At 54.7% G+C, this 24,322-nt stretch overlaps 2 protein-coding genes across 5 annotated transcripts; both read left to right on the top strand.

The window, feature by feature from the left end:
• Positions 1 to 233: 233 nt before the first annotated feature.
• On the top strand, positions 234 to 7,627 carry DDOST (dolichyl-diphosphooligosaccharide--protein glycosyltransferase non-catalytic subunit). Its single transcript, XM_055001720.1, has 11 exons — positions 234 to 409; positions 1,509 to 1,619; positions 2,793 to 2,879; positions 3,728 to 3,831; positions 4,195 to 4,289; positions 4,590 to 4,683; positions 5,140 to 5,288; positions 5,506 to 5,653; positions 5,739 to 5,859; positions 6,462 to 6,568; positions 7,256 to 7,627. Exons 1-11 carry the CDS (start codon positions 250 to 252, stop codon positions 7,403 to 7,405), a joined length of 1,326 nt encoding a protein of 441 aa, XP_054857695.1. The 5' UTR covers positions 234 to 249; the 3' UTR covers positions 7,406 to 7,627.
• Positions 7,628 to 8,828: 1,201 nt separating this feature from the next.
• Positions 8,829 to 24,322, top strand: DDI2 (DNA damage inducible 1 homolog 2). 4 transcript variants are annotated; one of them, XM_055001114.1, is made up of 10 exons: positions 8,829 to 9,020; positions 10,889 to 11,024; positions 12,179 to 12,421; positions 13,569 to 13,695; positions 14,245 to 14,372; positions 14,894 to 15,022; positions 15,150 to 15,253; positions 16,573 to 16,762; positions 21,308 to 21,370; positions 22,289 to 22,374. In XM_055001114.1, exons 1-9 carry the CDS (start codon positions 8,883 to 8,885, stop codon positions 21,322 to 21,324), a joined length of 1,212 nt encoding a protein of 403 aa, XP_054857089.1. In that variant the 5' UTR covers positions 8,829 to 8,882; the 3' UTR covers positions 21,325 to 21,370; positions 22,289 to 22,374. The 4 variants fall into 4 exon arrangements, with proteins under 4 accessions (XP_054857089.1, XP_054857086.1, XP_054857088.1 ...); XM_055001111.1 differs by lacking the exon at positions 21,308 to 21,370 and having other exon boundaries at positions 22,289 to 24,322; XM_055001113.1 differs by lacking the exon at positions 22,289 to 22,374 and having other exon boundaries at positions 18,088 to 21,317.

Here is a 24,322-nt window from a genome sequence, read left to right as displayed (position 1 = left end):
AAAGACTCCGGGGATTGGTCGCCTGCAAAGCGAGTGCGGATTGGCTCACCCGCCTCTCGTGATGGTGTCAGAGTTGTCTCTTTCTAATTGGCTCCCGCGATTAGGGAGGCGGGCTTGGAGGCAACGTCTCGATTTTGAGGGCCGGCTGATTGGAGGGCCGGGTATAGTCCCGCCTGCGGGCGGGGGGCGGCGCCGCTCTTGGATTGGTGCGCTCGAGGGGCGGCGCTCCCGGCTGAGGGAAGGCGCAAGATGGCGGCGGCAGCGGCGGGCGCTCGGGGGCTGGTGGCGGCGGCCCTGCTGCTGGGCCTGGCGCGGGCGGCGGCGGCGGGCGGCGGGCCGCGCACGTTGGTGCTGCTGGAGAACGTGAACCTGCGCGACACCCACTCGCTCTTCATGCGCAGCCTGGCGGGTGAGCGCGCCCCGCCGAGTCCCGCGGGCGGCGGCGGCTCTGCCGGGCCGAGATGGGGGGCCGCGGGCCCCTTGCCCTGGAAGGCCCTCGTGGGTCGGCTGCGAGCGGAGGGCGCTCCCGGCAAGGCGGCTGAGCAGGCGGCAGCGGCGGCCGCCCTCCTGCTGGAAGCGAACGGCTCCTGCGGCCTGGGCCTTGCGGCGCCGCTGCTCGGGATCCTGGCGGAGGCCAGAACTGCCCGCCGCGCCGCGTTGGGGGTTGCCCCCCCGGGCGGGCGCGTGGCCGTGCCGCCTTCGCCCGCGGGCGTTGACCGCGGGCCTGTCCAGGAGTCGAGCTGGCGCGCTGCCCGGGAGCGATCGGTCCTCCTGGCGTTCCAGGCGGCAGGTCGCCCCCGCGGGGGTATCTGGTCGAAGTCTCCAGTCGAGAAGCGGCTTTCCCGGCGCCCGCTATGGGAGGCCTTTTGTTTGCTTCTTATTTACGTTCTTTGTAGCAGGCCTTTTCTGCTGTGCCGGCAGGCTGATCATGCAATGTGAGTCAAGCCAGAGGTTGCGCCTGGGACCTCCGCCTTGTCCAGGAGATGCTTTTTCACCCAGCTCTGGCCTCTTCAGAGGGAGCGGTTCAGGCCGTGGCCTGCTGCCTGCCTCTGCCTTTCCAAGGTCTTAGGCAGGCAAAGGACTTTTACCCGTTACTTGGCAGCCTTCTAAACAGAGGTGCTGGGGGTTGACCCTGGGGGTTTTGCATGCAAAGTATGTCTGTTTCAAGTAGTAGAAAGTAAACCTGAGATCCACATGGAGTTGCACACAGGCAGGTGCCCAGGGGGTGTGCTCCCCCCCATTGCCAGAACTGGTTTTCCCTGCCTGTGCAAGCAATGCCCGTCTGCCAGGAGCAGGATCCCAGAGGGAGCAGATCGGTGGCTTGTGTGCACAGAACTCTCTGTTGGTATTTGACACTGTACAAGCTTTAATGAGTATTTATTTAATGTATTTTTGTATTGGTTTGGTCTGGCAGGCTGCTGCCCAAGAGTGCGTGGACTACTTTTGCTTTCTGCTTATTCAGTTCATTGTTCCCTGTGTATTTTTCCTCCCCACCCCTTTGCATCCAGATAGGGGCTTTGATCTAACCTTCAGGACTGCTGATGACCCTGGCCTGTCTCTTATCAAATACGGAGAGTTCCTTTATGACAACCTGATCATATTTTCTCCATCTGTAGAAGGTAAGACACGATCCTAGCACAAATAAAAGGATGTGGAGAAACTGAGCTTTTGAATCTACATTATACATTTAGAAACTTGGGGCGGGGGGTCATTTACAAACTGGAAAACATAACATGGGTTAGTAAGTGCATTAAGAAGTGTCCAAAGACGCAGGGCCTGCTCCCCTTTCCTTCGGACTTTTCTGGGCTGGCAGAGGCCAAAAAGGAAGCGGCGGCACTCCTCAGCAGCCCCGCAGGTGTCTCCCGGCCCCATGGAGGGCTTGCAGGGCTCAACTGGGTGGTAAGAGGCAATGGTTGCAACTGTGGTGCCCCTGTGACACAGGAGGAAGGCCAGCCGACTGACGCAGCACCTGCAGGCCCTCATGACGTGCTGGGCCAGCCCAGCAAGGGGCAGAGAGCTGCTTTGGCGCCAACCGCACTGGCCCCTTCTCCTGGGAGTGACCCCACCAGTGGGCCAAGCCACGGCCCCATGCTGCAACAGCCTTCCTAACTGCAGGGTCCACGGAGCAGGCGGCAGACATAGACAGGATCCATCAGGGAAGCCCCGGCGCCGCCATCAAACACCCTGAGGCCAGAGGGCCTAGCAACGCCCACCACACAGGCCCTGCCATGGCAAGCCTGGTGGGAACCACCCAGCTCCATCCTGCGGCGGCAGCCCAACTGGAGGGTGCCCACGGGCCAGAGCTTGGGGGAGGGGCCCCCCCTATAAGAGCTGAACCCCAGGAAGGCTCGAGGAGGAGTGAGTGGTGAACGTTAGACCAGGCAGAGAGAAAGAGAGCAAGAGCAGAAGGAACCGACACCACACCTGGGGAGAGGGAACACGGGTGCTGTATACCCCGCCCCCCTCCTCTCCCAGTCTGAGGTCCATCCAAGGGTACAGGCCAGAAAAGGGGCCAACCTGGAGGGTGTTTCTCTCCCAGGCTTTGACACCCCCCATCCTAGAGCCTGCAAGTGTGTGAACCACAAGCACGTTGAAGTGTGCTTGTGGAACCCAAAAAAAATTTGAAACTGAAACATACGTTTGTCCTGCTTCTTTGATCTCATGGGAAAACTTATTTGTGAGTTTTTCCACTGCTCTACCTGTGGGCCAAACGCGGGGCTGCCTGCAGACTGTACTTGCCTGTCAGCAGTTTTGTATAGTCCCCCTTAAGCACCATGGATGCTTCGTTTCAGAATTTGGAGGCAACATCAACGTCGAGACTATTGCTGCTTTCATTGATGGCGGTGGGAGCGTCCTTGTGGCTGCCAGCTCAGACATTGGTGAGTGCCGTACGTCTCTCAAATGGACAAGAGGGTCTTTAGTTGGAAAGACAACTTCAGGAGCCATCCTAAGCAGGCCTACTTGGAAGTAAGCCTTGTTTTTATTCAGTGTGGTTTACTCCCAGAAAAGTGTGCCTGGGGTTTCGGTCTTGCCCTGTCATGGGCAGAGAGGCTCATTCCACTGGGGTAGCCGTATTAATCTGCTTCTGTGAAAAAGTCTTACGGTACCTTAAGCAATGAAGAGCCGTCAGGTGCAGAGCTCTTTGCTGGTTTAGGGTTTGGATTTTTTTCTTTCTTGGATAGCTGAATGGAAACCTTAAAGAGTAGACAGGGGGCAGGGGGTTGGACTAGATGTTCTGTATGGCCCCTTCCAACTCTATGATTCTATGAGGTTGGTCTTCCTTTGCTCGCCCTCTCCTGGTCTTCTGGGTATCTTGTTCAATGGGAATTCCAGGAGCTATAAAGGACGGTGACTGACTGTAGACATACGTGATGCGGATTTTACCTTTCTCCCTTTGGCTGTGCAGCTGGGGAATTGAAAGCTCCCTTTGAACAGAACGGGGACTGAGCTGGGGCGCGAAAGAATAGCATGAGTACTTCTGGAGTGCTTTTGGGTTGCTCCACATATATTATTGTGTTAAAGAGATTTCTCCTAAGAAAATGAACATATCATAAAAACTGAAATGATTGCTCGCTTTTTTCAGTTCCTGTTTTTTGATTATGCATCAATTAATTTCTGCGTGGAAGAAAACTGAACAGAACTTCCCTGCAAAAGCCTGCCTGTGCTGAAGCCAACAAATCCCCTTTTCTGTGCCTCTCACAAACCAAAATGCGGTTATAATTCCTAGGGGATCCTCTTCGTGAGCTTGGAAGTGAGTGTGGGATAGAGTTTGACGAGGAGAAGACCGCCGCCATTGACCACCACAACTACGATGTGTCTGATCTGGGCCAGGTAAGCAAGCCTTGGGGGGCGCAGTATGATGCAAATCTCAGGGCTGCCTCCCTAGGGGTCCTTACCCCTTCTGTGCAGGGTGTAAATTAATGCTACCTCCCAGGCTTGGCCCTGGTGGAAATGAAACATCAATAGCGACCCAGATACCTGGCCGCCAGCTTAGAGGGAAGTGGTTGGAGTTGCAAGGCACAGCCAGCCGAAAGTAAGGGCTGGAGAAGCTCAGGGGCCTACATAGCTAGCTAGCGGCTGGGACGAGCAGAGTGCTCCAGAGCACTAGCCAGAAAGCAGGCAGCCACTTGAAGCCTTCTGCACGGGATGCAAACCCTGAGAAACAGACAGCCCTCTCTCACAATCCGCCTGCAGCACACCCTCATTGTGGCAGACTCTGAAAATCTCCTGAAGGCTCCAACGATTGTGGGGAAAAGGCCACTGAACCCCATCCTCTTCCGGGGAGTTGGGTGAGTCTCCGGGAATCCTGGGCCAGAAACCAAGGCAAAGCCTTCCTGCTGCTGCTGGCCACACCGCCCAGTTCCTTTGGGCTCAGTTCTGGCTGGAAAGCAAACCTGGCCCGTTCAGTTCTGAACTTCTGTTCAGTTCTGAGCTCCATCAGATCCAAGAGACCTCCTTGGTCTCCACCCGCCCCCTCCCCCGCCCCCAACCTCAGGTGGGGAGGGAGTTTCTTTCTGGGGCTGAGTGGGACTCAGACCCTGGTGGTGGTGATTCCCGTGGCTGTGATTCAGGGTGCCCTTTCTCTGCAGGATGGTGGCAGACCCCGACAACCCTCTGGTCTTGGACATCCTGACTGGCTCCTCCACCTCCTACTCCTTCTTCCCTGACAAACCCATCACACAGGTACGGGCCCAGGGAGAGCCAGCTCAGGGCTGCGTTCTGGCCCCTGGTCTGGGGGGGGGGCCGCCTGGGCTTCCTGCGGTGCTGTGATTGGATCTTGTGCGAGTCGCTGCGTGAAATGGTCTTGCTCCATTTGTGTCCTAAAGGTGTTTTTTTTTACTACAATGTGGGGTGAGGGGCATGGTCATTGACAGTGCTACTGTCATTGTTTAAAAAATATATTGTTGAAGACGTGCATTTCCGGGCTTGTTGTCTATATTTTTAAAGGCACTCTGAGAACCTGTGTGCTTAAGGGTAGAAATGTTTACCTCCAGCCCTGTCTTCAGAGGAGGGTGGTGCAGAGCAGGTTCATGGGGGCAGGGGGTGGGCTGTACGTACTCCTCGTGAGGAGGAGGGGGCTGGCAGCTGCCTAGTCTGAACCTGCCCCTCCCCAGTCATGCTGCCCACGTCTGCCTTTAGTACCCTCATGCTGTTGGGAGGAACACCCTCTTGATCGCTGGTCTCCAGGCCCGGAACAATGCCCGCGTTGTCTTCAGCGGCTCCCTGGATTTCTTCAGTGATGCATTCTTCAACTCTGCTGTGCAGAAAGCTACACCTGGCTCTCAAAGGTGCGTGAGTTCAAAAGTGGCTGCCTCCTGTCCCCCCAAAAACTCCATAGCCGACTACTGAGGCATGGGTCTGTGCACTTTGTCTAGTTCCATAGAGCCCCCTCTGCCAGGAGAGCCTTTCTTGGATAGCAGCGCAAATACGCCACGCTAGCAGCAAAGACTCGCCTTGCCCATGCTTCTCATAGGCTTCCTGTTCTCCTCGTCTTGTGTAATTCAGGTACCCCCACACTGGGAACTACGAGCTGGCCGTCGCCCTGTCCCGCTGGGTGTTCAAGGAAGAGGGTGTCCTTCGCGTTGGAGAAGTGTCCCACCATCGTGTGGGGGAGACAGCGCCCCCTAGTGCCTACACTGTCACTGACTTAGTGGTGAGATTCCCGAGTCCTCTGGGGACAGAAAAGAGCCTCCTCCTTGCTTCCGCGCTTCCCTTGCCAATGGGTCTCTGTCTTCCAGGAGTACAGCGTTGTGATTGAAAAGCTCTCGGAGGGCAAATGGGTTCCCTTCGACGGTGACGACATTCAGCTGGAGCTGGTCCGCATTGATCCGTTTGTTAGGACTTTTTTGAAGAAGAATGGTGAGCGCCCATTTTGCCTTTTCTACTAAGAATGAGTCTTGCACATAAGCCCATGACACCTTCCGAACATTAAAGCCACCTGCCTTTCTCCTTACGTGCTCCTGTGCTGTTCATTCCGTGGCACACAAGCAGCCCCAAACATAAAGCCACCTTCTCTGTCGCAGTTTGCACAAGTTTCCTTCTCTGGGCCCCTAAGCAACAGGCCAACAAAAAGAAATGAAGACATGTCTCGTAGAAACACACTGCAAATTGAAATGTGTAGCTGAGGTGAGCTGTCATAATGTGTGATGGTATGTGTTCACACACACAGCCATTACTAGATGTGTCTCTGGTTCCATTGTGAATACGTGAACCAGGTCTGTCTCGTACTAGAAGGCTACCTCTAATTTGCTTAGCTGTTAAATGGGCTCACAATGAAAAGAAGTGGATGTGGCAGCAGGAGCTATAAACTGCTGCTTCAGGGGGTCAGGAGCTGAACTTGCTTTGGAGCAAAATCGACAAGAATCCATTAGCACCTTTAAGACTAACCAACTGGCAGGCTTAGTTTCCTCATGCTTTGGCTTTCAAGTTACTATGAAGCTCAAAATGTGCTTGGCTCCTAGGAGGTAAATACAGCGTCCAGTTCAAGCTCCCTGATGTCTATGGAGTTTTCCAGTTCAAAGTGGATTACAACCGCCTGGGCTACACACACCTCTACTCATCTACACAGGTCAGCAGCAGGGTCTGGGTCTTGTTTCGGTGGAAGGGAGAGGAGATGGTCCTCAACCCAAGTTGTTCTAAGAGTTTATATCTTGAATTTTAACATTGTTGAAGCATCTTCTCACAACTGTGTCAGTCGAACAGCTAAAATACACAGCTGCATTATTGGCTGAGCAGGACCGTCTATTGTGCCCTTCGTAGAGGTTGATATGACAAGACTTGGGCCTTGCTAGTGAAGACGTTCCCACGTGACAGGGCCATACCTCTCCCCAGCTGTTCTGAATAGGCTGAGCAAGGGGGGTGATAATTGATTTATAGTTCCTTTATAAAATGTAAATGCTGTCTCTAGAGACCTGCTCAAGAAGGCACCTGACATCAAACGACAAAACAGGTACAAGCCAGAGCATAAAAGCCATGTTAAAAACAGCCTTCAAACCCCACTTTTTTAAAAACCCTGCAGTGTTTCTCAGAGTAAATGCTCTGCACCTAAAAATCATTCCTCGGCCTGCAAACATCTGGTGTGCAAAACCAGCAGGAGCAACAAGCGCAGGACTTGGCTTGACAGTTCAAGATCCCCGTGCTCAGCTTGTGGGGGGAGGGGAGAGGAGGAGGAGGACCCCCTGATGCAGCTGTGGTTTGTTTGGGGAGGGTGTCTTGTGGAGCTCAGAATTCTCATCCGCCTCCTCTACCTTGCCAGGTGTCTGTGCGTCCCCTCCAGCATACCCAGTATGAGCGTTTCATCCCCTCCGCCTACCCTTACTACGCCAGCGCCTTTTCCATGATGGTGGGCCTCTTCCTGTTCAGCGTTGTATTCCTGCACATGAAAGAGAAAGAGAAATCGGACTGAGTGGCAATGCCATGTTGCCACTGAAGCCACAGGCTCACTATTGGTGGGGGGAAAGGGAGGGAAGCCATGTGGGGAGCAGCCCTCTGCCGAACTGACTTTCCAGAGGAGGCCCTGTTGCCATTCTCCTCCTCCTGGATTCTGAGTAGGACACTGTTTTGTTCTTTCTTCACCTGAATAAAAATGGCATTCCCACTCCTCACTGTGTGGGGGCAGGGTCCTTTACTCTTGTTTTGTGTTTCTTTGGAGTCTGGGCACTGACTTGGGCTAGAAAGAGCAAGGGGGGCCCCACCCACATGCTCTGGGTGAAGTGGTAGGAAAGTTGCATACTGAAGAGGACACTGGATTCAGTGGGACTGACCTTTCTCATCCAGTGTGGATAAAGTAGGGTTTGGTTTTTCAAAATCAGGCTGATGATGAGGGGCGGTGGGGAGGGCAAGCAAGAGAGGGGAGAGTAGACTGTGTGCGAGGGCTGTGATTGTTCGTTGGTTCCCTGGGAGGAGGTGGCTGCTTGGGTGGGCTCTTTGGCTCCGCTGGGGTCCTGCTGTGCACCTTCAGGACCTTCCTGGCCTAGAGCTGGCTGCTGCCCTGCGGCTTAACATGGCTGAGTTCCAGCAAGGTGGTCCCTGAAGCCCTGTGCTGTAGCTGCCCCTCAACATTTTATTTTATTTACTTCATTTATATCTCACCTATAATTAATATTTGATTTATATACTGCGCTTCAGGACAATTTAATGCCCACTCAGAACAGTTTGCCAGAGAGCGCTCTGAAGCAGCTGTGACTGTCCCAAGGTCCCCCAGCTGGCTTCAAGTGGAGGAGTGAGGAAGCAAACCCCCAGATTAGAGTCCCGCGCTCTTATGCGCTATGCCAAACTGGCTCCCTTCCTGATGGGGACACAAGGAGGCTTGCATGAGTCTCCATTTTATCCACACGACACCCCGGTGAGGTAGGTTGGGCTGAGAGGCTGTGACTGGCCGAAGGTCCCCCAGCAGGCTTCCATGGCGGAAGGGGGGCTTGGACCCTGATCCTCTGCACAGCACACCATGCTGGCTCTCGAGAGGGGCCTTTTCACGGGCGAGGGCCGCTCGCGGCGCTGCATTCTAAGACGGGCGTCTATCTGACGCACACAGCGATTCGTCGTTCTCCCTCGGGCAAGCTGTGTGGCGAGGCCTGCCTGAGTCCACGCCCGGGCGGACGAGGGGAAGGCCGCGCGGAAGACCCGCGAAGGGGCCTTTCAGGAGCGGGGAGCGTCTCTGGGCCTGCGCATGCCGCCTGCCTTCCGGCGCCGCCCCTTCCGCCAGGGCGCGCGCGGAAGGGCCAGGGGCGCCGGATGGCCCGCCCCGGAAAGGCCTCGAGGGGGCGGGCCCTGGCGGCGGCGGCGGCTTCCGGGGCGGGCGCTGGCGGCGTTTGCGACGCCTGCCGCCGAGCGCGCCGCTTCCTTCCGGCGGGCCTGCCGAGCCGCGGCGCAGCGTCGTCGCGATGCTGCTGACGGTCTTCTGCCTGCGGCGGGACCGCTCCGAGCTGACCTTCTCGCTGCAGGTGGACGCCGACTTCGAGCTGCAGAACTTCCGCGCCCTCTGCGAGCTCGAGTCCGGCATCCCCGCCGCGGAGAGCCAGGTCGGGCAGGGCAGGGCAGGGCAGGGCCTCCCTCCGCCCCAGGCCGCCCCCCTGGGAAGAAGCCCCGCGCGGAGCCTGCGAGGGGAGGGCGGCGGGAGGCCTGCCAACCCGGAGCCGCCGGGAGAGGCGCCGGGCCGGGCCGGGCCCGCGGGCGCCTCTTCCCGTCTCCTCCCGCGCGTCGCTCCAGAGCGCCGGGCCGGCCTCTTCGGAGACTGCGGGGAGCCGCGGCTTGTCCGGCTGGGCCCGAGGCTGAGCCGCTCCCTTGCCCGGGCGGAAGCCGCGAGCGCAGCAGCCGGCCTGGACCCCGGCCAAGAGCCTCCCTGGCCGGGCTGCAGCTGCCCCGCTCGGCTCCCGCGCCTGCCCCGTCCCCCCTCCCGGCTAAGGGCCGCCCCTGGGTGCTGCTGCCCCGCCTGCCAGGCTCCCCTCCGGGACGGGGCCAGAGGACTGGGGGGGGGGGCCCAGGGGCCTGCGGGTGCCTGGAGGGGAGGGGGAGGAGCAGGCAGCGGGCCGGGCTGGGCCTTTGGGGGTCCTTTGGCAGGCGGTTCCCGAGGGAAGGGCTGGGCCCCGAGCGGCTCTCCCTAAAGCCTGGCTTCCTGTGGGGCTGGCCCCAGATTGCCTCCCGCCCGCTCTGCCAGGCAGACCAGCTTGCTCAGCAGTGTGGGTGGAGGAGCTGCAGGTCTCTTCCCATTTGCGCTTCTCTAGCACAGCAGAAAAGCCACAATCTCTTCTCTAGCACCGCAAGAGCCCCGTGGCACAGAGTGGGCAAGCGGCAGTACTGCAGCCCAAGCTCTGCTCACGACCTGAGTTCGATAGTTTACATCATTCTCCTCTAGGAGCTTCTGTGGCATAGTGGGTAAGGGTTTGGGCTGCAAATCAGCCCTCTGCTGGCTCAAATCCCACTCCTGCCATGAGCTGATGAGATGGCCTTGGGCGAGCCCCTCCTCTCAGCCCAGCTCCCCAACTGGATTGGGGGGGGATAATAACACTGATTTTGTTAACTTCTGTCAGTGGGCTGCAGTTAGAAACACGGTTATTATTTAATCCCTACAGCTGCCCGGTGAGGTAGGCCAGAGAGTGTGGGGCTGGCCCCCATAGTCACCCAGCAAGCTTCCATGGCAGAGTGGGGATTCAAACCTTGTTCTTCCAGATCCTAGTCAAACACTGTAGCCACTGTACCACGCCAGCTTTCTTCCTGCTTCAGTGGATAAGTGAACGGCAGGCAGAATAAAGCCTCAGCACACTAGGAGGACACCGAAGCGGCTGATCTCCAAACTGGCCATCTCACATGGACTGCTGACAGCCCTGCCTGTGGCCTTTGTCCCTCAGCCTTCCGGTGTCCTGTTCTGTTTTCACGGAATGCCAAAGGGCTCCTCCAGTGCAGTGGGACTTGTGAACTGGAGCGAAGGGGCTTGAGTCAGACTGTTCAGCGAAAGGTGGAGGCCTGCCTCAAGTCTTTGGCCCTCGCTGTTTTTTTTGTATGAGTGCCTCGTTCATTCACACAAAGCTGGCTGCGCAATCAAAGGTTTTACCTCTGGGAAGTAACCCAGATCCTGGTGGGTATCAGCCTACTCATACATTCTGGTAGTAAAGAAGGAAGGTTAACGGGGGATTTCTTTTTCCAGTTTGCTTCTTAATAATCAAAAAGAGTCCAGTAGCACCTTTAAGACTAACCAATTTTATTATAGCATAAGCTTTCGAGAATCAAGTTCTCTTCATCGGAGAACTTGATTCTCGAAAGCTTATGCTATAATAAAATTGGTTAGTCTTAAAGGTGCTACTGGACTCTTTTTGATTTTGCTACTACAGACTAACACGGCTAACTCCTCAAGACTTCTTAATAATGCTAACTTTATCTTTTTCCCCCCTAGATTGTCTATGCAGAGGTACCCCTAACTGACAACCACAGATCCTTGGCTTCCTATGGCTTGAAAGATGGTGATGTGGTGATACTGCAGCAAGTGGAGAATGCAGAGAGGCGGTCTGCAGCTCAGTTCCCTGCTGGGGGTAAGAGAGACTCTGACCCGGTGCTGCAATTTCTGGTTTCTCTGGTTTAACTCTCCCACTTAAACAAGAGCTGCTTTGTAAAGTTTTTGTGAAAATATTCCAGGTTTTTAGTTCAGTATTAGGGAATGTCTGAGCTGCCCTCTCACCGCTCTACTGCTTTGGAGGACCGCCCGCTGTTCCCTGGTTCCTGTAGACCCAACGCTCCCTGCCTGCATGACCTGGGAGGATTGGCTGCGAACTCTGGAGTGAAGGGGAAGGTCCCCTAACAGAAGTGCCGGGGGGCATGTTGCCCCTGTTGGGAGCAGGTGGCAGGTGCTGCTCTCTTCTGTGCTGATTCTGCTGGTCATCTTGAGCCCAGCAGCAGCCAACGAGGGGTTGGGCGTCTCGTCTGGCATATCAGCGTGCTGGTTGCCTGCCAAAGAGAGGCACCAACTGCAGGCCCCTTCGGGAAGCATTTAGGAGGCACTGGGCCGCGAATTCAGCATCTTTTGCCTCAGGAGCTGGGGACGACGCAGGTTCGAATGATTGGAGTGGCCCAGCCACGAGCCATCGTCCTTGCATAGTGCTGGCAAAATAGATTCATTATGTTTTTCTTGAAAATGGCAAAAGGTGACGCTCCAAAGATTCAAAGGAGTGCAAGACTGACTGCTGCAGACGTCTGTGCTGTTGGCCTTCCAGCCTGAATTTGCTCTGAGCAGAGGAGACATACAATGGAAAGAGCTGCGTTTAGAGCAGGGGTTGGTTCCCAATCTTGTTGAGCCTGTAGACATTCGCAGATTTGAAACGAGAGTGGAGCCACCACCAAAGGGCCACTGTAGTTCAGTCACAGGATGCTGGGAAGGTCCAAGGAAAGGGCCTTGTTAGAACGGAGTTCGTTGTTTGCAACAGGTGGTTCCCTGCAGCCATAACAGCGATTCTTTCGGGGCGGGGGGGGGGGGTGTCTTCTGAAGCACCTCCTGTTCTGGTGAGATGAAGGAAAGCCGGAGGGAAGTGGGGGCCAGGAAACACTTGGGCAGCCATGGTGGTGCCCATAGGAACATGTTGGGGATCGCAGATTTAGAGGATCTCATGGAGCAACCCGTGCTGGGGTGAGGCCGGGGCTTTCTAGAGGCGGCTCTGGCACTGGCTGACCGGTTCCTTTCTCTGCTCCCCAGGCTTGCCCAGGATAGACTTCAGCAGTATCACCGTGCCTGGGACATCTGCACAAGCAGCCCAGCTGCCACGGCCGCAGCCGGCACCACAGCCCCGCCCGTCTCCTCCCGAAGTCCCCCCAGCCCCCCAGGGCTTGGACAACCCAGCTCTCCTGCGGGACATGTTGCTGTCCAACCCCCACGAGCTCTCCCTGCTGAAGGAGCGCAACCCTCCCTTGGCTGAGGCCTTGCTGAGTGGAGACCTTGGTGAGTGGCTCTGTGGGGGGGCCAGTGCTGGCAAAGAACACTTCCGCCACTGGGAGTTTTCCCTCGGGATGCCTGTGTGAAGGCATCTGGTGCAGGAAGCAAGGCCCAGGATGCTAGACCGGGAGCTGCGCTTAGCCGGGAGGTTCTTTAGCATTGTGCCTGCCTGCCACGGAGGGCATTGCCTCCACCTCACAGGGGTGGGCTGTTCTGGTTGTAGAAAGCAATTTCTGTCCTTGGAGTCTTGTGTGGTGAGCAGACCTGCAGGCACAGCCAACGAGGACCAGTGATGAAGCGTAGCACTTTCTGCTCATCTGGGCGCGGGCTTGGAGCTTCCGGGGCAGCATGATCAGCCACGCTACGTTAAGCCTCCAGTGTTCTCATCTGTGAGGACGCAGCTCGCTTTCTGGCCGAGGCAAAGTAGCAGCGGCTGAACTGTCCCTCATAGACGGATTGTTCCTGTCTCCCTGAGGGGAGACACGGAGGGGCTTCACACTGAATCGGGCCATGAGTCTGACTGCCAGCTGCTCTCCAGGGTCTCTGGCGGAGGGCTTTGACAACGTGGTCCTTTCAGCTGGAAATGCTCAGGATAGAAGCTGGGATAGAAGCTGGGTCCTTCTGCAGCCAAGCAGAGTCTCTTTCTCTGATGAGCCACAGCCCCTCGGCTGAACTGTTGCGTGAGCGAGCAACGCGGTCTGGCTTGACGGAAGCAGTGCTTGTGCAGAGCGGTGCCATTCTCCTCCTCCTCTTGGCTGATCATAGGGTTACGCTTGTGATGAACGCTGGGATTCCCTGCATCTGTTGAAGAAAGCAAACGCTACGGAAGCATGAATTGCCTTTCTAAGGAAGCCCTCGGCTTGGAATGAGTTTGGGTGTCTGGCAACCCAGAAATCTCAAAAAGCGGCAGTCATTTCTATAGGAATTCCTTGTTTTTGTTTGATTAACTTGAGCGATGGCATCACAAGACAGAAAGCGTTTTTCTAGCTTGGGGGGGCCAGTTTTGGCACGAGTCTCTTTCTTTGAGCCTGGCCCTTTCGGAAGCGCTTAACATAGCCTATCAGCATGGTAGTAGTCAAAGGCTCCCAGATTGGTGCAATTCGTAGGCGGGGGAGCTGTTGCATCCAATCCGTGTGTGTCTTTGTGACTCCAGAGAAGTTCACCCGGGTATTGTTGGAGCAGCAGCAGGATCGAGCACGCCGGGAGCAGGAGAGGATCCGACTTTTCTCAGCTGACCCTTTTGATCTGGAGGCTCAAGCGAAGATTGAAGAGGACATCAGGTAGCAAAACCAAGGGGCAAGCTGGGGGACACCTGGGCACTGGGAAGCCAGTTGGGATCCCAGGGTAAACAAAGGCACCCGTGGCTGCTGCTGGCTGAGCCTGCGATAGACAGCTGGGTGGTCTCTGTGCAGCACAGCGGCGGCCTGGTGATGGACAGTCACTCCCTGGAGGAAGTGGGGGGGGGCTAGTTCCCCAGCAAGGAGAAAAGGGGTGTGCAGAGTTGTGCTGCTTTGCACCTGGAGCACCTGGGCTCCCTCCAGCCCCCCTCTGTTAGACGGCAGGGTGGAGGGAGGGGGTCTTCTCAAGGCAGCACTGCAGCCCTGGCCAGCCTCCACGCTCGCAGCACTCGGCGTGCTCTCTTGTTCCCTGGCTGTCCTGACGGATTCCCCCCCCCCCCCACTTCCCAGTTTTTTCTGTGCATCTGGTAGAGACCTCAAGATCTCCACTGAGCGCTCCGATGAGGGCTGGCCACCTGGCTGGCTTTAAAACCAGTGGGGAGCGCAGTTGAGCCTCGGTGGCATTGAGTCTCTTTTTGACCTTGAATTCAGGCAGCAGAACATCGAGGAGAACATGACTATCGCCATGGAGGAGGCCCCAGAGAGCTTTGGCCAGGTGGTGATGCTCTACATCAACTGCAAGGTCAACGGTCACCCTGTGAAAGCCTTTGTGGACTCGGGTGAGGCTGAAGTGTCTCTCCTTCCCTTTTCGCTCCTCCTGGAGACGGGAGGCGTGTCCGGCCCCTCCCTTCCCTTGAGCCCCTTTTCTGGCCTGCAGGAGGGTCTGGGGGGAAGGGGTCAGTTCTCCACGTCTCCAACAAAAAGGGCTTGAAATAGCCGAGCTTGGGAAGATCTGTTGCTTCAGAGCTGCTGCCCGGGGACAGTGCTGGCAAACCGGGGCGGGGAGGGGCGGGGTGGGGGGTCTGGCTTGGGAGCAAGGGGGCTCTCTCTCTCTCTCTCTCTCTCTGTGCTCCCGCCCGTCTCTTCCACAGTGAAATGTGGCTTTCACGTGGTGAAATCAGTTTGTTTAAAAACTAGGTAAAAGCTGCAATTGTTATATTTATTTGTTGGGGGGGGGGGCGCTCTTCTGCCGCACTGCAGGTTTTTTGCTTATATGAAAATCCTCATCGCAGGAATGGCAAGATGGTTCTTCTCTCTCAAATGATTTTTATCTTTCTGACATGGTGGCTGTCTCTGGCAGGGGCTCAGATGACTATTATGAGCCAAGCATGCGCGGAAAGGTGCCACATCATGCGACTCGTGGACCGGCGGTGGGCAGGCATTGCGAAAGGTGTGGGTACTCAGAAGATCATTGGCAGAGTGCATCTGGGTAAGTGGGCACAGGAGGGGCTACGGGCAGGGTCACTGCTGCATTACAGGAAGGCCGGTGGGGTTCCTGGGCTGGAGCACTTCTGACGGTAACGGGGCTGCTGCTGGCTGTTCTTTGTCTGCTCTAGCTCAGGTTCAGATTGAAGGGGATTTCCTCCCGTGTTCCTTCTCCATCTTGGAGGAGCAGCCCATGGACATGCTTCTGGGACTGGATATGCTGAAGAGGCACCAGGTGAGGCCGGGGCTTGTCCTGAAACCAGGGTCCAAAGGGGATCTGAGGACAGGTTGTTTCATGGGGGGCTTAAGAACATGGGTGGGTGGCCGCTTTTACTCTTCTCCTGCCTCCTAACTTCTGAGGCTGGCAATCTCCTGCAGTCTGCCACACTCTTAGCTCTCTCCAGGTTCTACCTGTGCATGGCCCAGGTTACAGGTATGCACCCAAGACGGGGTTTTTTGCATAGATGGAAGTTTGTGACTTGAAGGAAGGGGTGGGTGGGGAGCCTGGTGGCTTGGAAAACGGTGTCTGGAATCCCACAGAGCACTGAAGTCTGCAACCCCCCCCCCATGACCCATTAACGGTTGCTGACCATGACTTCTCCTCCTGCAAGCAGTGCTGAAAGCATTCTGCGGTTGAAGCCTTTCCCTTTGCAAAGATCTGTGACAGCGCAAGGGGAGGACACTCAGCTCTGGTCTCAGCGAGGAGCGTTGTCGCCTTTTCTCTGCTTTAAAATTTGGTTTCCCAAAAGCTTAGCCAAGACAACCTCATTGTCTGCTAGGCAAAGATGGAACGAGAACCACAGACAGGCAGGCCAGATCAGCTGGCCCTGGTGTGTATGTGTGTGCCCACATGTGTGCAAGCTGGGTACTTAGCCTCCTGCACCCTGAGCATTCCAGGTGTGTGTGAAGCAGTTAGGTGGTCTGCCTTGTGGTGTATTTCCAGGTGTCGGGAGTTGAGGCTCCCATGGTGTCCATGACAACAGCCTTGTAACCTGTAATGCTGGGTGTCTCAGCTTCCTGTGAGGACTTTTCTAAGGCAGGACTTGTAATTGGCTGCCTTCATTCAAAGGGAAAGGGCTTTCTGTGGCTGCAGCGGCAGCCGCTATGGAGGTTCAAGAGGACTGGCAAGCCCCCAGGCTTTCCTGAGCTGCTGTGGGGTTCTGTGGTTGCCAGGAGCTGCTTTTGCCAAGCAGAGAGGGAGGTTTGTTCAAAGAATCCAGGTAGCCAGGCTGTTGCCTGAGCGTTCAGGAGTAGAAGCCCCACCTGCTCCTCTTCTAAGCTTCCTGTCGTCCTGGGGGCTGAACCATACTTCCAGTCAAAGTACAGCTAATACCAGTGTATGGACTCTGAACTAGGCGCGCAGCTTCGTGTTCAGTGTGGTGGCCAAGTGATTTCTTTTGCAAAGTAAGGAAAGGGAGGTATTTCATTTGACCCCGCCTCCTGCAGCAGTCATTTTGGGGTGGCACTCACCACCCCCTCTCCAATGCTAAAGGGGCTTGAAGACTCCTCTGCTATTCTGGCTCTCACGCCCCCTTTCCTCGATCCTCTCCCCAGTGTTCCATTGACCTTAAGAAGAACGTCCTGGTGATTGGCACCACCGGTTCTCAGACGACCTTCCTGCCTGAGGGGGAGCTCCCCGAGTGCGCGAGGCTGGCTTACGGCACAGGCCGGGAGGATGTACGGCCGGAAGAGATGGCGGACCAGGAACTGGCAGAGGCCATACAGAAATCCGTTGAGGAAGCAGGTACTTCAGGGGCTCAGAGCAGGCAGAGAACCAATGGGGAGGCCCACCAGGTCCGCCTCTCTTGCTGGAAGTTCAGTGTGGCTGAAGGGGAGAGTGTTTTCCCGCCAGGCAGTTTTCTAGGATTGCCTTCACCCTGCTCTTTCCTGGCGTGGCTGTGCTGAGGCCGTGGAACGTGACCTGCCTTTGCAGTGGAACGTGGCTCCTGTGCTCTGACTCGGAAGGCAGAAACGCCGGGAGCTTCCAGGCCCCCCCTGGGCAGCCGCCACCTCTTGACTGCCAGTTTGCACTCACCAGGACACCCCTCCCTTTTCACGTCATGGGTGGGCGCGTGCAGGTTGATCCCTGTTCTGGGGGTGCCAGCAACCACACCCCTTAATTAGAATTATTGTTAGACTGAGAGGTGAGCGTGTTAATCCAGTAACAACCTAGCACAGTAGATGAGGCGGAAAGATACTGTCCTGTGGCTGGCTAGTGATCTGAGTGGTAGTTGGAATTCAGGTCTTGCCAGCCCAGTCTAGCCCCCTGCTGGCTGTCCCCCTGTCAAGCTGGAAGCCGCTGGTGGCTTGCTCGTTGGCCACCTTGTCCAGGGCAGGCTTGCTCATCCCTTGCAGACCAGCCTGTGCCATCCAGAGGTAGGGCCACCCAAGCAGAGATGTGGTGGCCCGCTGAACAGTGTCCGTAAAATAAAAGCAGGCATAATCTCTAGCAGATTAAATGCCAGAAGTAGCTCAAAAAACGCTGATTCAATTTCACGAATCCTCCTCCCTTCAAAAATATTAGCTACAGCCGGACTCTGCACAGAGCGCCAAGTCAGAGGGCAGGAAGGCAGAGGGAGCGTGAGAAACCGCAGCCAGGCTTCGGTAGGCTCGATTTCCCGCAGGACATTCTGCATCCTCGCATAGCCAGCCAGCCTCCTGAGCTCCCTTGGAGAAGTTGCCATTCGCTGCGATGGACAAAGCGTGGAAGGGGAGTCCCTGTGTCTGGTGGCTCACCCATTAAAGCTCCCTGTTTGTTTGTTTTTAAAAGATTTAATACAAAAAAATGATAAAACCATAAAATACAAAGAAAATTAAAATTAAACCATAAAAGAAAGAAAACAACCCTTGGCAAATTGTTAAAAACCCAAGAATTACAATAAACAAGCGTTTAAACTTGGTTGCATTGAGGGGATTATACCTTTGGCATTTAAAACATCTAAAACTGGTTTCCGTATTTTATCATATTCGAATAAAGGGACTACCATACACAAGATCCCAAAGAACGGATTATGCATAATCCTACTCATCAAATATTGCTCCCAGATTTTCTGATACCATTTTTTTTAGCAATGGGTCTACGAGGGATTTCCAATTACTAGCGATGACTGGACGAGCAGCGGCAACCAACATGTCGAAACAAAAGATCTGATACTCCTATCTAGTATAGAGTCGGGCCAAAAATCCAATAGGAGAAATTCCGGGGAGTATGGCGACGAAAGACTCACCGTGTTGGATATCTCTTTGTGAACCACTGTCCAAAATTCCTGAATGAGACGGCATTCCCACCACATAAGTAGGGCCGTGCCTTCCTGCTTACAAGATCTCCAGCACAGAGGGCTCAACAACCTGTTCATCTGATTCAGTATATGTGGTGTTAAATACCAATTGGACAACAGCTTGTAAAATTGGAGTTTAATATTCCAACAACTAGATTTATTGGAGGGAGAGTTCCGTATCTGTTTCCAATCAGATTCCGAGAAAACCCGTTTTAAAGAATCAGACCATTTTTTTTGGTATAGCAGAGGGTCTTTATGTGTCACCCTTAATAATAATTTATAGAGGGTTGAAATCATACCCTATTTACCATTATTCCTGCTCCAAATCATTTCCTCAAAGAGAGTTAGGGGCCAAAGCAAATCCTTGGACCTGATCAGCTTGGAGAACAGATGTTTCAGCTGAAGATATCTAAACCAAGATATCCTAATTCCGAACTTTCTGCTATAGATTTATCCAGAATTGTCCCATTTTTAATCCAATTAATAATCATCAATAACCCAGAGTCTTTCCATTCCCTAAACTCACTTGAATCCTTTCCTGGGGGAAACCAATCTTGGTTAATGAAAGGCGTTAGGGGAGAAATACCCGGCGCTAAGATTTTCCTATATTCCAGGTTTTCAGCATGTTGTCTAATAGGGAATTGGAGGAAGTCATAACTGGCCTGTTTTTAGCTGAGGACCAGATGGTTACTGGTAAGGAAAGTGGTGAAAAAAAGAAACTTTCTGCAGAGATCTAGGCTTCTGCTGGGTTCAATCTTAAAGCCTGAATCAGTGGAGCCAACGAAGAGGCAGCTTGATATAAAGACAGGTCTGGGGCATTCAGACCACCTAAACCTGAGGGCCGACGTAACGTCTGGAACCCAACTCTTGGTTTGCAGCCAGACCAAATAAACTCATTGAGAGCCCTTTGCCAGAGCTGTATTTTTCTTGGAAGTATTTTAACTGGGAGGGATCGGAACAGAAAGGTTTAACCAGTGAGATCCTATCCAACCATGAGTAACTTGGTTTCTTCCATTTAGAAAAAAGGATCAGCACAGATTTGAAAAGTTCATCAAAATTTACCCAAACGACATCATTCAAGAGTACAGGGATATACGCTCTTAGATATCTCATCTTCTTCATAACTCATTTGAATGTAAATCGTGTTCGTAACCTAGCTACTGAACTAGGGGTCAAATGAATGGGAAACAGCTCTGATTTCAATGGATTAACTGTTAAACCTGAAATCGAACTAAACAAGTGTAGGGTTTGCTCCCTGTTGAGCAGACCCAGTTTAGCCTCGTGCTTTACTTCGGCCTCCCTGGTGGGCCTGTCTTTGTGGGTCTCGAGCACAGCACCTGCTCCCCTCCCTCGGAAGCACCAGGCCTTGGTGTCATGGGAGTCCCCGTACTGATGAGCGCTAACGGGACCCACAGCTTCGTGGCCCACAGGGTAGCAGCCCAGGAAGCTGCCGGCTGCCTGGTCACATCCCACTATGTCAGTCAGTAGCTTCTTCAGCAGAAGATGGCCGAGTGGTCCACTTGACTACACAAGGAAATGGTTACTTGCCTTCCAGCCTTTCTTGTCCCACCCCTGAGTGTGTGGTAAAACGCTCCAGCCACTTGCACACTGGAAGTGTGGTGGGTTTCCTATACAGGAAAAAGTTCCTTATGGCCATAGCCTGTTCTTAGGTCAGACTCTCAGTGGTCTCCCATTACTCCCAGCAAGGGAATTGGGTTGCACCCGCCGTGCTGAGAAATGCAGCACCATTTCATAGGCAGCATTAGGGTCATATATGAAATGGATCTTCCTGGTTTCCCCCTAAGGTTGTTCCCTTCTGCAGCACTAGAAGGAATGCTCTTGTGGCCTCCGTTCCCCTTCAGGCGACTTTAGATTTTAACTTCCCCACGCGTGTGTCTCAGTCCAGACGCTTTCTGCTGGGGAAATGCACCTCGGATGCATCTTCTGGACGCGTGATGCCCGTGTCTCACTGTTCTCCCCAGACTTCCAGCTGGATGGGCAGGGCGGGGGGAAACCGTATAGCTAGGCAGCGCTGCTCCTTTACTTGTACCCTGGGTTTTGGGGTCCAGCCAGGGGCGCTCAGCATGTTCTCATGCAGCTCACTGTTCCTCTTTGGTCTGGATCTCTCTGCTGCGGATCTGTAGGGATCAGATGCAGTGAGAAACCTGAAGGCAAATGCTTTTGGCATGTTGGGGCATCTTCAGTGGGCTAGAACCAGCCAGCCCAGCTTATGCAAGTTGCAAGGAAAAGAAGCCTCGAGGAGTCTTGGTGCTTCTTTCTTGAGGAAAGCTGCCATGTTCCACTGGCAGGGAGACAGAAAGCAAAGTGGAGCCAGCCCAGAAGCCACAGAGGTGGGAGAGTCTCATTGCGCAAGTGTTGCCAGGCAGGTCAGGCGAGGGAGTGGCTGGCTTCCAGTCAAGCGCTTGCTTGGGGCACTCGGCACAGAATTTGCCTGCCGTGGCTTCTCTTACGTGGAGCCAGAGTGGCTGCAGCCTCGTTCCTCTCCTCAGATCCTGGCTTGTCCCGCTTGCCCCATCCCATTTCAAGTTGCATTGTGCAGCCTCAGCAGCCATCATGTGTGCCTGATGCTCCCATAAAGTTCCCTTTTCTCACTGTGGCTGGCATTGTTTCCATTTTCAAACTGAAGGAAAGGGACAGAATGAAGAAAATGTTGTGGGTGAGGCAGAGATCACAGCAAGTCAGCGACAGAAGGGAACCGAAGCCGGCCGCCCCTCCGTGGCAGCCATGTTCATAAGCAAGCCGGGCAGCCTGTCCACTGGAGAGCAGCCGTTCTGTTGGATGCCCCGTGAGAGTCCTCGATGGTGCCCAGCTGAGATAAGGACAGCTGCCCCTGCTGCTGCCGCTGCTGGAAGGGAGACCCAGCCAAGAGAGCCTCCTGTCTAGAGCAAAGCGGGGGTGGGGGAGGCGAGCGGGGGAGGGTGCGAGTCCAGAACGGTGCATGTGCCGTGTGCTAACACAAGTGTGGTGTGTTTGTCTCCTAATCGAAACAGAGCACCAGAAGCCTTGATGCATGTGGTGTGGGTTTACTGCTGCTGGACTGGGCCACAGACCAGGTATTTACAGCCCCCGTTTACAAACAGTCCCTTCTGCTTCCTTGCTTGTTCGGAGTTTTGTGTCTCCTTCAGTCACCGTGGAGCAAGTTGTCTATCGTGCACTGCCTCTGATCTTTGTCTCGGAGAGAGAAGGAAGCGGAGAGCATTTCAGACATGTACTCCGTCCCAGGCAGGTCTGTGGGTGACGTCTGACACTCAGTGTGCCCATCTCTTGGTGGTCAGCATGTGGCTGAGTGGCGCAAGAGGTGAGGTCAAGTCTTGCCGTGTGTGCCCGAGGCTGCGCAGGTGCAAGGGGGGCCCTTGGCACCGTGTTCCTCTTGAGCTGCCAAGTGATCTGTGTCCAAAATGCAATCCCCCCCTTCTTTGTGGCCCCAGAGGCCCAAGTAGCAAACCCAACTTCCTGTTCTGACTGCCGTTGCTTTCTGCTTATCTCATAAAACTGACTGATCAGAAGACAGCAGCCCAAACCAGGCCTGGGCGGCCCGTCTTGGGTGTGCATGTGAGAGTGCCTGCAGCACCCTAGCAAGGCTTTCAGGGAGCTAGCAGCATCGCCCCGCCTTGAGGGTTAGCCTAAAAGAAGGCCACTGTTGAGCTGATCAAAGCATGTTGGCAGCAGAATTATTTGTGCTCTCATCTCTGCAAAATAATTCTAGCGCAGTTTTTTACTAGATGTTGGCTTACTGCAATTTCTTGAGAAACAGCAATAATAAAATCTTCTGTAGCCTCTGTGATTGTCTGGTTATTAGAGGTGTCGATGCCGGCGGGAGCCTTAGCCGTGATCCCTCCCCCCTCCGAATGCATGCATTTCAGAGTAAGTCCATTGGAGGTGTTTTGCCCCCTTTTCTGGTAAAAGTGAAACAATCCCTGGTCACATTCGGAGTCTTACGCAGATTTTCTCTCCCTTCCTCCCCTGTACAGAGAATACTGACAAAGAAACTACCTCACCAGAAATATCTCTGTTACCGAATTCGGATGGGTTGAAACATCCAACCTCTTTGACAGACACGGGCTTGAAGACCAGTAAGTCCTTCCATCGGTCACGCGATCGCTCTGTCTCTGCTCCTCCCCTTTGCGCTCACCAACGCCGTCTGGCAGAGACTGTGAATCCCAGAGCTGCAAAGTCTGTAGAATCCCTTCCTGAATGTCCAGTCTCGCTAGGGAGGGAAGAACTGCCTCTGACCATGTGGAATCTTCCTAATCGTGATACTTGCACCCGTGTTGATGCTTCTCTGGCTGGTGCAGAATCGCGTGGCAGTCCAAATATTCCTTCACCAAACTCGCATGCAAAACCAGTTGCGTCTGGCAAGCCACAGGCGTCTTGTGCTAAGGGGAGTGGCCAAGGTCAAGAGTCCCCTTTGGAAGAAGTGGGAGGAAGCAGTTGGCCTGTTGCTTCTGCAGAGGCAGGAGAGACGGCTATGCCGGGGCCTTCATCACATCTGGAATGGAGCCAGATGGGTCCAAAGCCACATGAGGAGCCTGACCCAGAGCAGTCTCCAGACGAACGGCACAAGAAATCCAGCTGGGAAAATTTGCCTGCAACGGGCGTGTCCCCCTCCCCTGCGAGTGGAGAGCTGGCCCTTGATTCCTTTCTGTCTGAGGGAAGTGGAGCCGTGGCCAGCGAGCTGAAGTTTTCCTCTGATGGAGATCAGAGGCCAGAATCTGCACCGCACAGCCTTCCTAGGAACGAGACCTTCATGGAAGTGGAGGTCGCAGATCAGGCCCCGGTTGCGGCGGACAACCTGCCGAAAGAGCAGGCTGTCCATTTGTCTGCTGTGGACTCGGAATGTTCCGTGATGGAGGCAGAGTCCTCCGAGTCTGACTCTCCTCTCGCCACTGATTCTGCAAGTGATTTGACGCAGTCCGGGAAAATAGTGTTCCAGTCCACAGACGTTTCTGCTGCTGTGGGCTTCTCAGGCTCTCCTCCCGATGGGCAGCCGAGCCGCCAGGCAGAAGACCCCTGCCCCTCTCTCACATCTGCCTTGAAAGAGCTCCATCAGCTCCTGGTTGCGAGTTATAAGAAGGACTTGCAGGGTTCCTGGAGCGAGAGCTTTGATCAGCTCCTGGCCCTTCCTGGAGAGAAGCCCGAATGCCGTGACGTAGACGTCCCAGAGGCAGGGCGCTCCCTCCCTGAGGGGGTCGGCCCTGAAGCCTCAGCAGGGGCACGGTTCTCTGTGGCGGGAGCAGAGGGCCTGCGGGAGGCCCTGCCGTTGCCCGAGGAGTCTGAGCAAGGTGCGCCTCTAGTCCAGGAGGGTTTGAAGAGCGCCGTCGTTCAGGGACCTTCAGCAGCCACCCATCAAGCTCAGGGCGGGGAACACACTGACATGTTACCTCCGCGTTTCTCTTCTGACCACTCAGCAGGCGGTGAACCTTTGGTGCAGAACCCGTCTCCCTCCAGCCTTTCACAGGACAGTGAGCCTTGGAGTGTGTTGAATTCTTCCTCAGGAGCGCCTGGCACGCCGGTCTCCTCAAGTGCCGATGTTGGGAAGCTGCCAGGTGTTCCAGCCGGACTGCACGTCTGCCCTCCAGCAGCGGATTCTGCAGCTCCTCCGCCTCCTGCTTTCCCCCCTGTGGACGTTGATCAGATTGTGAGAGTTGGCTTTACTCCCCAGGAAGCCAGCCAGGCCCTGGAGCATGCTGGTGGGAATGTGGATCTTGCCCTCCTCATTTTGCTAGCTAAGAATATTGTAGTTCCTACATAACTGTAAAAAGACAGCCTGGCTTCTGCTCTGTCCTCCTCTTAAAGGGTCTGTCTTAACTACATAGAGAATCCTGCTTAGATGATTGAGCCAGACATTTTTAAAGAACAAAATCCTTTATTTTCAGCCAAAGTATCTTCTGTCTTTTCCCCTTGTTCAATTCAGGCTTTTTAAAATCAAATCTTGTGTCATACAGTAGCTTTTAATTACTATTATTAAGGCAATGCATTATGGAATAAAGAGACTTATTTAAGTA

The sequence above is a fragment of the Eublepharis macularius genome, chromosome 17, assembly GCF_028583425.1.
Source record: "Eublepharis macularius isolate TG4126 chromosome 17, MPM_Emac_v1.0, whole genome shotgun sequence".
NCBI classification, from domain to species: domain Eukaryota; kingdom Metazoa; phylum Chordata; class Lepidosauria; order Squamata; family Eublepharidae; genus Eublepharis; species Eublepharis macularius.
The sequence above is the reverse complement of the archived record's forward strand: the minus strand, read 5'-3'. Positions and strand labels throughout refer to the sequence as shown.